At 38.8% G+C, this 12,574-nt stretch overlaps 1 protein-coding gene across 6 annotated transcripts in view; it reads left to right on the forward strand.

Annotated features, from left to right (window-relative positions):
* The window catches only part of ATP10D (ATPase phospholipid transporting 10D (putative)), a 60,571-nt gene that overhangs the window by 16,590 nt on the left and 31,407 nt on the right, over nucleotides 1-12,574 (forward strand). For all 6 annotated transcript variants that reach the window (XM_088131196.1, XM_088131197.1, XM_088131198.1 and 3 more), the window contains exons 5-9: nucleotides 4,066-4,270; nucleotides 8,531-8,616; nucleotides 9,184-9,290; nucleotides 10,856-10,987; nucleotides 12,429-12,544. In XM_088131196.1, the coding sequence (XP_087987322.1) occupies nucleotides 4,066-4,270; nucleotides 8,531-8,616; nucleotides 9,184-9,290; nucleotides 10,856-10,987; nucleotides 12,429-12,544 (646 nt within the window). The remainder of the gene's footprint in view (nucleotides 1-4,065; nucleotides 4,271-8,530; nucleotides 8,617-9,183; nucleotides 9,291-10,855; nucleotides 10,988-12,428; nucleotides 12,545-12,574) is intronic.

Genomic DNA, 12,574 nt, shown 5'->3' on the forward strand with positions numbered 1-12,574 from the left:
CCCAAATGTCTGACAGTTTTTTGTCCCTTCAATTTGTGTTTTTGTGGGAAAATGTCAGCTTCAGGGTTTCCTGGAAATTAAAATTTAGATTTCCCTTCCCCTGCTACCCTCTTAAGTCTCCCCCAATCAGTGTTAGGTTGGTTTAGGAGCATTCTCCAAATGCCCTACCAAATTATTATGCATCCTCCAAGTGCCCTGCCGAATGAAATTAGATGGGTGTTTGCTGGATTTCCAGTTACAAGCATGTTATAACTTATTTCTTTTTAAGAACTGGGCAAAATAATGATTTCTCCTCCCAAGAAATGTTATACTATGTTGAAAGAGTGGTTTCACACCCACAGCTTGCCATCATGTTAGATCAGTAGTTGCTCCCTTAATAAAACCTTAAGGCATTTGTTGGGTTATTTTTCACAACAGTGTTTTATTCTTTTTGGTGTTTTCTGATTTTGGCTCCTACCTTATTCACAGCTATGTTAACCTTTTCTTCAGGTACGCTGTCCTCACACAGGATTTTTGCTCATTTTGAGGTCCCACACAGCCATATAGTTTCTTGTGGCTGCCCTTGATCTGTCCTTAACATAAGAAACAAAACTGCTTTTTAGTGCCTTGTGAACCACAATCTGGATAAGGCCTCTATCTAGCACACAGGAATGGGCCATCGATTCAAAGCTAACCTTGGAAGAAAAATGGTCTTTATTGTGTATTTTCAATCTTGCTTAACATTCATAAGGTTCCTCAAACATGATTTGTTCAGGTTGTTCCCATGCTTGAATTTATCAATGCTAACTATTTCACGGCGGTTGTGAGAGTTTGTAGTTAGTCCTTGACCTTGATTGGAGATGACACACTGTGTGAGTTAGTAGACTCTGTTCTCTCATTCACCTTTTGATTTAGTACCAAGGTTCCACCTTAAACACAACCCTTTTTGATTCTACTCCATTTAGATCAGTGTTTCTCAACCTTGGCAATTTTATGATGGGTGGACTTCAACTCCCAGAATTCCCCAGCCAGCCATGCTGGCTGGGGAATTCTGGGAGTTGAAGTCCACCCATCATAAAGTTGCCAAGGTTTACCTCTGTTACTTTTCTCATCCTAGATCCCCTGTCTCCATTAAAGATAAACCCTTCACCATCTTTTTAACTGTCTTTTTACCCCTGCCTTCCAAATCGGATTTTCTGCAGCCAGCTCCTTTCTCAACAGGAGCAATTATGTTGTACCTTCCACTGTATGTTCATACAAGAACATCATATTCAGCTGTGAAATTCTATTTCAAAAACCTTGTAATCTGTTAAAATTTTAGATAAATGCAATCTTTACAGAATAATGCTTTTTATTATTCTTGAGTTGATGCTGTGCTGGCTTTATTATGCATTCATTTCATTTTAAATTGTTTTTACTCCTGTGTAATATACCTAACGTTTCAAGGCCCAGTAGGAAAAATGAATACCTATATAAAATAATTCAACATAAAAATACCCTCCACATTTCCCTTCCCTTCTCGGTTTTTCTTTTATTCCTTGTGTTTGTTGCACGTTAAAACCACAGCTGCCTCTTGAGAAGTAAATTTACATGTGCAGTATTGATTGCATGTAAATTGAATTCAAAATATTTTTTAGATTAAACTCTGAATTGGATTGTGAACTCATTATATCTTTTTTAGGATATATGCAATGTTTAAAAGGTGCAATTACAGTTTAATGCTATTATTTAAGGATATAAGAGGTAGTCCTGATGGATGTTAATACAGCTTCCACTGTGCTTTGTACTTATAGTGCTATATTAATTTTGCACATTGATTTTTAAGTCCTCTTAGAAAACCACGGATAACATTCTGGAAAAGGAAGTATAGCTGATTTGTATTTAATATTTTAGATGGTGAAATTCTCTCTGTTGTTCTCTACTTTTAGTTCCTTTACATACTTTAAAGTGAAGGAACACATTGCCCCAAAAGAAAGCATATATGTTACTTGTCCTCAGTGATTCTTCCTTTTAACCCTTCTACATTTACTATTGTGTACTTGTTACGCTGGGTTTTTACCTCTTGTTGGATGCCCAGAATCATGGTGATGAGATGGGGGGCCATATAAATTGAAATCAATGAGAATAAATTCATTGGAAATCTTCTGTAGCTGAGGCTATAAGACTGATTCCTGATTTTGTCTCGCTTCCTTAGAACTAATGGAATAGCCTTGGAACAAAGAACACCTACAGAGGGAAGGGGGATGTGTTGCAGGCGTGTATCTAGAGTGAAAAATGTATTTGCTATAAACCCAAAGCAAACACATTCTGTTTGGACGTTCTGCTGCACCCTTCTGAAAGAGTTGCATTTGGCAGAACTGATATCTGGGCAATTTGTTTATTCTGGGTTTCAATCAAAATAAAACCCAGAGTAACTTTATGGGGTGAAAAGGGCAAGACTAGTGTGTCTTGCCCCATACTCCCATCCTGCTCCACATGGTTTCTGTGCCTGCCTGTGTGCTGATTTTCCCAACACCTTCCTTTCCCTGCTTCTTTTTAGCTACCACCAATGTCCTTGACTTCTAATGCAGCACACGCCCCTTTTCTTGAACTTCCTTTCCCTACCCCAAGGACATCAGCAATATTGGCTAAGGTGAGATAAGGAAAGAAAGGAGTCAGGAAGGTGGGAAGAGAGGCAGACTGGCTAGATATGCTACACTTGAAGCCAAGGATATTGGTTTTGAGCGTCAAATGCAGCATATCTCGACAGTCTTTCCCTAGCACCTTCCAGCACCTTCCTTCCAATGTTTTTTGCTTTTTCCTGCTCGCACCCCTCACCTGAAAACTTTTACTTGGGACCCATTCCATGCCTGAAATTAATATCCAGGTCCAGTTGAAATGTGCATGTTCTGGTCCTGATGTATGTCCCCTGGGCCTGGCTGTTCCATGCAAAGTAGGATTTGTGCATAGAATGGTTTGCAAGTATCTGGTTGAGTATCTCTGCTTAACATATATAGGTGAGTAGAAATCTTACTATAAGATGGTGGGGCAGATACCCATTCAAAGCGCATATACAACGTAAAGCTAATTTCCCCAAAGAGATGGTACCTTATATCTGAATGTCTAGGAGTTAGCCTTGTAGATTTGGACACATTATATGAAGACCTAGCTCCCTAGAGAAGGCTGTAATGCTATGAAAGGTGGAAGGAAAGAGAAGAAGAGGACGACCAGCAGCGAGGTGGATGGACTCAGTTACAGTGGTGATGGGTGCACTATTGGGAGACCTGAAAGACCAGGTTAGGGATAGATTACCATGGAGAAAATCTATGTGGTCGCTAGGAGCCAAAAATGACTTAATGGCACATAATCAAAAAAGTGTTTTAGAATGGTAGTTGACTGCTTCTACATTGCTCCTTTTCGGGGGTCTGGAGGTAACCACCAAGAGTCGCTCTGTAGTGAGATGGGCAGTGACAAATTTGAAATATAAATAAATAAATAAAATAAACCAAGGCACCAGAACTTGAGACTGCTGCTGGAGAATGTCCCTAAACAGTTCCTGTTGGTGAGAGATTTATAAATTTGTAGCCCATCTGGATGATGTCCCTTACCTGCAGAGCAAAATATTGTGAAAAAGTAAGAGTTCCTTTCTTAGGCACTACACAACATACAAACATCCGTTGAGAACAAACGTGTTCTCTGTAATTAATGTAGAAGGCTGAATTTCTACAGACATTTAAGGCAGTGTTTCTCAGCCTTGGCAATTCTAAGATGTGTGGATTTCAACTCGCAGAATTCCCCACCCAGCATGCTGACTAGGGAATTCTGGGGGGTGAAGTCCATACTTCTTAGAGTTGCCAAGGTTGAGAAACACTGATTTAAGGAATGAAAACTGCATTCTGATGCAGTCATCTGACATACGGTAGAAAGCTGAACAGATAATAAGCTGGTTGCAGGAGGAGTCTGAAACCATCCTGCCTTTCTGCTGAGTTTCTCCTGGGAGCAGAAGTGGAAGAATTTAAAACAATGGCATAATCACTTATAATTTTCCACCTTTTGTTTATAATTGTATTTACCCTTTTAGATGTTCTCCTTCCCCTTGTTTTTCAGAAGAGAGAAGGACTATGTAGATAAGTTTTGGAAGGATGTTACTGTGGGTGATTTTATCCGACTGTCATGTAATGAAGAAATTCCTGCTGACATGATACTGATATATTCTACTGATGGAGATGGAATCTGCCATATTGAGACTTCAAGCCTCGATGGAGAGACCAATCTGAAACAGAAGCAGGTGGTGAAGGGCTTTGCGGAACAGGTATCAGTTGTGTTGAGAAAACACTTAGAGGTTTTCTCCTCTCCTGAACTGGAAATGTCTAGAAGCTTCAATGTTCTTATCAGCATCAGCAAGGACCCTTACTTTTGTTCATTCTGACTCCAAAATATTCCCTACCTATTCCTAGTTGGAGGACACTTCACATAAACAAAGGCATATAGACACACAAGAAACTCCCTTTTGCCTCCTGGAGTATCATTCTAGAGCACTGTTTCTCAATCTTGACAACTCTAAGATGTGTGGACTTCAACTCCCAGAATTCCCTAGCCAGCCATGGTGGCAGGAGAATTCTGGGAGTTGAAGTCCACACATCTTAAAGTTCCTAAGCTTGAGAAACACTGTTCTAGAGTGCCTCAGATCTCGTTCAATGTTGACATTTATTTTTATTTTCTATTTATTCCTGAAATCTCTATGCCGCTCCTCTCCAAACAGCTCTGAGCAGCATCCAGCAATAAGGGTGGCAAGCAACAGAACAAACAGAAAACAATATAAACCATAAAGGCGTCATCCAATAGGGCAGACTCAAATTTAACATTCCCCCAAATGCTTAACCTCCTACATAGAGAATAGGGTGTTCAGCTTATCCAAAGCTCTTCCACTGATATTTTCAGAATGGAAATCTCTTGGACAATGAACACAGAACTCATTGTAAATGAGAAAAGGGGAGCCTTATGGTTATGACTCCACCATGGCATCTTAGTGAGTGCTTACCTGATAACCAGAGGTAGCAGGTGAGACCAGCTAATTATATCATCATACTGCATGCGATTCTACCACAAACTACTTTTCCTTAGTTATCTGGTCAGTGGAATAATTAAACGGTAAAATCTCTCTTTTTTGCTTTTTTTTTTAATTGTGTAAACTTTGGCAGATTATTTAAACAGAAATGACACAAGAGTAAAAATGTCAGTTTTGTCATCGCTGCATATTTTTCAATTTTGTTGTGCCTGATCTTGTTTCATTGGCAAAGTTTCACTTTTCCAGTGTGGCACCAAATTTGTTCTTGCAACAAGAGTAAAATCTTCTGGCTGAAAAAGAAAAAAAACCTTCCCCCCTTATTTGTCATTTGTTTTTCTCTTCTTCATAAAAATCACTGGAATCATTATGTATACGGCATATAATATATTGCATAGGAATTACCGATCGTATTAAATTCCATAAACTAGCAAGGCCAGTAATTGTTACTCAGAGAAACGTAAGGCTTTACCAGCTGTTACTGAAGGAATAGAAATATTGTGTCATCAAATTATGGTTCTTTTCTCAATCCATGAAGAGACGTGCTTGAAAATGTTTAAGAACTGGTTTCCTGAGTGAGGTTCCATGGGGAAGTAGACATCCTTGAAGGAGCGGGAACAACATTGCAACAGAGATATGTGACCGGACAGCAAATTCTGGTTGGCGGAGTCTCTCTGGACAAGGAGACAGTGTGAGATCACCCACCTGCGCTCCAGGCAGCTGCTTCTTGTGAAGAAACTGCAGGAATGTGGTTCTTGTGGTCAACTTGTGAGTCAAATGGCTGGGAGCTGAGGGATTTCAATTGTGCTCACAACCACAATGCAGCTTGTAACGGACATGAGGTTCACAAAAGCCTCACTTTCTTAATCACCATCAGATGTAATCATTTACAGTTACAAAGAGGTCTTCCGATTGGCAGGATAAGAGAAAACCACTTGCTGAGTCAACATTCTCTCTGGATTAAAGAAGGAGGGGGGAAAAGGTTTTAAAGGATTTTAAATTACTAGCAAAAAGCTTAACAAGGATTGGATGTGAGAAAGTTTAAATGGATAAAGGGGACAGTAATTTTGAAAGATTAATTTTGGCGAAAGTGCTTTTGAAAACATTGGAACTGAATAGACAAGCGGGCTGGACTTTCATGGGAATGTTGTTTGTTTCATATTAAAGACCGCAGACAGTTGGCGGATTTTACAAATCAAAGAAGATCAAGGTAACATGAGACAGACTGTATGACTGCAGCTACGGAGTGCCAAATGAGACTAAAGTATTAAGGATACAGAAAGGCAAAACGGGGGGGGGGGGGAAGGTTGGGCGGAAGCCTGCCTTCTACTTGTTCCCTCACAACTGAGGCACTTCCACTTTGGGACGGCAATGTTAGAATGGCAGCCACCAGAAGAGCGGCAAAGGCGGGAGAAGGGAGGGGAGGATCGTGAGGGCAGCCTGCGGAAAGGGGGTCGCCCCCGAGGCGCTGCAGAAGACGTTTGGGGAACCGGGCAAGCAGGTGTCTGAATCAGCTGATGCCAACCTGGCAGCTTTTGAAGGGAGGACGGAAGAAGGGCTCGTGAGGAGGAAAGAGGGAACGAAAGAAGAAGTTAAGGAGGTTGACGAATCGGTAGGACAAGTGACTGGAGATGTAAAACAAATGAAGGACAAAGGGGAAATTTTGGAAAGTAAGGCAGAGGTTATAAATACATTGGAAAAAGTTTTAGATAACCTGACGTTGCTAGAATTGAGAAAGAAAGAATTCCACTTGAGATTCAGAGGGATTCCAGAGGATTTGGGTGACGATATTAGAGAAAGGATTACTAAAGCCTTATCAAATTTTTTGGAATGGGATGAAGAGGATACAGATGCAGAAATAAATAAGGATAAATACCAGATTTGTGAAACTAGGAAATGTTCCAAAAGAGATCCTTACGCACTTTGTCAAGAAGTCGAGAGACCAAGTTCTGCACCAGCATTTTCATACTAGACTAAAGATGAATGATACAGGCGTAATTGTGCTTAAAGAAATCCCGATTACAATGCTGCATAAGAGAAAAGAGTACTTCTTTCTGACTGATAGATGCAAACAGAAAAAGATTCCATTTCAGTGGGACAAACTGGAAGGAGTGGTTTTTACTTTCAAACAGCAGAGGTTTCGACTGAATTCTGTGCAGAAAGTGAGAGAATTCTTGGAAAAATTCAAAGAAGAAATGAAGGAAACATAAATGGATGTGACAGTGACAGATGAGCCTACACAAAAGCCTCAACAGGTTCCTGTAACAGGAAAGTGAAAGGGACATTACTGAATTAGTTGCTACAGGTATTGACTTTTCTAAATTTTTGGCCTGACTATGGATTACAAATGCTTAACATGGAATATAAATGGAGCAAATGCTTCTCAAAAAAAAAGGAAAAAAATCAATATTTGAAAAAAATTAATTTTTTTTTCTTTGCTTACAAGAAACACATATTAGAAAAAAGGATGTAAAATATTTGACTTACAAAACTTTGGGTGAAGAATTTATTTCAACAGAACAAAAAAAGAAATGGAGTTGTTTTATATATAAATCCCCAACTACAACCAAAACTTATACTGACTGATGAACATGGTTAGTTATGTTGGGTGGAAGTTAATTTGCATGGGGTTAAGACTCTGATATTGGGAATCTATGCCCCAATGAGGATAAAGTAATGTTCTATAAAGGACTTATGGACAGACTAATTTGAGTTTTTCTTATGAAAATTGGTATTTAATGGGGGAGTGGAATAGAGTGGTCTCCCCACAAGTAGACAAAACTTGTGAGTAAAATATTGAAACCACACAAGGTAAATTACCAAAAGTTTTTTTTTTTAATTTGATGGACAATTTAGAGCTTGTTGATGTATGGAGACACTAAAATGGCAATTCAAGAGAATATATTTATTTTTCTGAAAGACATAGATTTTTTTCAAGAATAGATATTATTTGGATTTCGAAGAATTTGGCTACTAAGGTTCATAAAGTAAAAATACCACCAAAGACTTTTTCAGATCATAATCAAGTGAGTTTGGTTTTTACATGCAAACCCAGTTCTTTCAGATGGAGGTTAAATGAAATGCTGTTACAGAAAGAAGCAATAGTGGAGGACTGTAAAAAGAAATTAAAAGAGTTTTTTTGAAAATAATCTTAAAAAAAGTACGGATGTAAGAATGGCTTGGGACACAAGCAAAGCTTTCATGGGATATTTTATACAACATAATAGTTAACTTAAAAATAAGAGGCAAGAGAAAACATAAGAATTTGGGTTTTTTTAAGTCAATATAGCTTTGTTTTCATTCCTGGGGCTGACAGTGAGCATTAAAGTCAGACATATTGAGGCCCAGTGTCTTCTCTGAGGATGTAGATTTAGCAAGACGTGGGGATGTACACCAGGTTCTTCGTGTTAGCTAGTGTGGATAGAAGATTCATTATTCCTAGAAGTTACGACATTCTGCACCTGCACTTTGTTTTTGATTTCTTCTTCCGCTTCTTGACTTTTGCAGGTCAACGAAGTTAATCCGGAAGACATTATATGCAGAATAGAATGTGAGAGTCCTAACAACGACCTTAACTCCTTCCGGGGCTTCATGTAAGCAGTTCTAAATATGCTCTTATGCTGCTACTTCCCTTTGAGAAAAATGTAGGGCGCTCCTTTTTTAAGCAGGGCTAGTTAGCTCTTTTCTTATCTAGGAGAAGACATTTTGTATGGTCAACCACCTGAAAATCTCAGTTAAAAAATACTAAAAAACAATCAAACCAATCAATGGCTGGTGTGGTCTTCCGAGCTGTGTGGCCGTGTTCTGGAAGTTCTAAACTTCCAGAACACGGCCACACAGCCCGGAAGACCCACACCAGCCATCGTATTCCAGCCGTGAAAGCCTTCAACAAATCAAACCAATCTTTTTTTTTTTTAAGCATTCTTTCTGAGAATTTTTCTGTTAATGACCAAAGACAACAATATTCCACCGAAGGGCCAGATGTTCACAAGTGATCGGTTTGCTCTCTAAGTTATTCTTTTGGAATCTTGCCCATAAGAGTTGCAGTGAATTTTGAATAACTATGGAAAACTAGCCCTAGCATGGATTGGTAGCTAAAGCACACTATGGAGGAATGCCCTACACCATAAGAATTACTATTAGATTTCCATATGTTACAGTGAGAATACAGAACAGGAACGAGTGGGCCTAAATAAGGACAACTTGCTGATGCGAGGATGTACTGTCAGAAACACAGAAACTGTTGTCGGCATTGTGGTGTACGCAGGTGGGTGCCATGGCTGGATTGTGGAGGGGTGAACACTCTGAGAAAGAGGTGTCTGCGCATTCATTGGGAAATTAGGAAATACAAACATTCACATTCAGGAAATACAGCTCCAGAACTCTTAGCAATTAAATAGAAAGGATGATACCCTGTGAAAACTCTTATTGAGCCCAATGAGGTATGGAAGCAAAGTTCTGTACATTGCAAGTCTATTGGTATCTTGGTCCATGCTACTGGTCCAACATCTTAAGTAATGTTTCATTCATTCAGTCATTCAGTCATTCATTCATTCATGGAAAAGTCCATACTTCCCTTCAGTTCCGAAATCCAAAGGCACTTTATTAGCAACATAATAAAAATAAAAATTGGGTATGTATAGTATGTCATCCCTGACTAAACATCCTGAATAAGATCACACGAATTCTGACACATGGTTTAGTAGTGCAGACTGGAATGGGATTTATTTGTCATGCACTGAATCCAAAGTGGAATCCTTTTGAATCTTCATAAGTCTCCTAAAGGACTTATGGAGACCAGAAACCCAACTAGTGTGTTTACAAAAGTGGATCTTCTGTATCTTACAAGATGTCTTTGGTGCTGTCCCTAATGTCTTTCGGGTTCTAGGGAGAAAACTTTTCACTTCCCAAGACTTTTAACACCTAATAGATTTTTTAAAACAATTATTCAAGAAAAACCTGCTTTGTCTCAGATGCCTTCACAATCTGACTCAGTGCTCTTAGGTATTACAGGGTAATTATAGCATCCGATGGCCATTGCCAAGGTGATCAAAAGTCTGTCCTCAATCCTGTAATATCAGTTCAACAATGATTGAATGAAGCTAGAAGGAAGTAGGCATCACTAGTGAAGAAATGAGTTTGGCCTGGATCTGAATCTCCTTTCAAAAGTTCCAAACGTTCTTTTGCTCAAGAGCCTCTATGACTGGCTTGCTTTTAGTGAAGAGCTAGGCAGATGGAGAGCCGTGGGGCTAGCCACGATCCAGAAATAGTCCCACCAGGTTCAGGTTAGATGTTGTCCCAGTGCGTAGTAGTCACTTTTTCTGGTTTGCATTGTCATGATGTCTGTTGTGCATTATCTGTTCTATCTTACAGAGCTGACACTGATGCCATGATTTATCTAAATTGTAGGCCTCAGGATTCTCCCTTCCTGATACATTTATTTGTTAGATATCTAGCTCTCTTTTTCTGCAAGAGCTTAAAGCTGTTTACGTGTGAATTTCCCTTCATTTTATCTCTAAAACAAGAACCCTGTGAGGTTGAAGGAAGCTGGTCTGGGAGATCATGGTTGGTCCAACATCATCCAATGAGCTTCCAGGGCTCAGTGCAGACTTGAAACCCGGTCTCTCCATTCCCACTCCAGCACTTTAATCAATGTTTCATGTTGGCTATCCTTTCTAAATTATATGACCATTTTTATCCAGTAAGTGTTAAAACAAGTTCACATGATTTAGGAAATATTATGTAAGCATTGCACAAGTGGTGTACAGCTCTCCTCCTCTTAATGTTTTACCTGGCATGGAAGCATCCAATATGGGTTTTTTGTGTTTAAAGGTCACGAAACAAAAGCGATGTTAAACACAACAGGCGCTCGCTACAAGCGAAGTAAGCTGGAGAAGAGAATGAATGGGGATATCCTCTGGTGTGTGCTGCTTCTAATTGTGATGTGCTTTACAGGGGCGATAGGTAAGTTAAAGAGAAAGAGCCAGTCAACAAAATTGGGTGTTTTCTCTTTCTGTTTTTAATTAACACAAACTATAGGCTGTCTTTTGTTGACTTAGTTTTGGACATCCCCAAATCCCGATCCTCTGCAGCAAGAGGATTGTCCTGGAGCTATCAACTCAGCCGGAACCAGATGGCTCATTTAAGTTTTCACATTCCCCTATAAAATCACTGCCTTTGCTGAGCCACTTTTTGTTCAGATGCATGCTAGATTGTCCACGTTGGCTCTCCCAGCATGCCGATGACTTTCCCAAAGTCCCAGCAGCTTAGCTTCTCTTTGCTAATTTTCTCACCAACATGCCTTTAATCTTTAGCAACCTTTAAATGTTCCAAGTGTTTAAGACCAAGCTTTGAGACTGTGACCACAAAATATCTGTGACCACAAGACACCCCAAGCTTAATTTGGCAGGTCTCAATCTAGTACAGGAAGTCCTTGCTTAGCGATCACAATTGGGACCGGCAACTCCATTGGTAAGTGCTGTGGACGCTAAGCAGAAAATCACGTGACTGTGATGGAAACATCGCATGACTGCGACTTGCGATTTGTTAAACTTGATTTGTTCACTTATTTCCCCTTTAACATGTACTGTATATTAACATGTATATTCATATTCACACACACACACACACATATTTATATTTATATATACCAAGTAACAACACTATGGAGATTTTAACATCAAGTAATTTAGCTTAAGACCAAAACCTTTACTATAAACCAGCTACCTTGATATATGCTGTTCTTTCATTTTTTCATTTCATTTCCAATGCTATATATTTAACTTTGAATAAAAAGTCAAATCATATCACTTGCAACATTAATATCCAAAACTGTAATTAATATTGATAGGATAGCCATTTTTATCTATATTTAATACTCTAAGGCACCAAAATAATAGAATATTAAAAATCTAAGTATATTATACAAATATCATTGTACTGAAATAACATATTGTATTAAAACTGAGAAGATGGAGCATTAAAAAAAAGATTTTAACCTATGAATGTCTATAAAAGATATTGCTTTATGTAATTGTATTAGTATAGACTGCTAATATTGGTCTCTTTCTGTTGCTTCTATATAAATTGACTAACATTATCCAGAGACTGTTTCTGACTGTGTGAAAAGGCTTTGAAAATATTTCAGGCTAATATCACTGTATGTTCCTAAGAGTGTGTGTGGAAGACCTGCTGAGCTCAGTGACTTTTTTCCCCAAAGAAATACAAAGAAATACAAAAGTAATAATCAGATTACTGATTACTTTTGAAAAGTGCATAAAACCAGATTAGTTTAGAACTTTGCTGTCTATGGTAAGCCAATATCTCCACTTCAAAGAGCAATAAATAGTATTTATTGTTTAATATTTAATTTTTCCAAATCTTTCTTCCTTTTCTTTCTTTAAAGGGCATGGACTCTGGCTAAGTGCCCACACAGTTCCACCCCTATACACAAGTGGGAAACAGCCACCTGCAGGACTGGGAGGTTTTTTAATGTTTTGGACGATGATAATTTTATTGCAGGTAATTTCACAGCTTGTTCCATCTCTCTTT

The sequence above is a fragment of the Python bivittatus genome, unplaced genomic scaffold (assembly GCF_059951505.1).
Source record: "Python bivittatus isolate LINGU-HERP-01145 unplaced genomic scaffold, Pbiv_v1 ctg000970_np1212, whole genome shotgun sequence".
NCBI lineage: Eukaryota > Metazoa > Chordata > Lepidosauria > Squamata > Pythonidae > Python > Python bivittatus.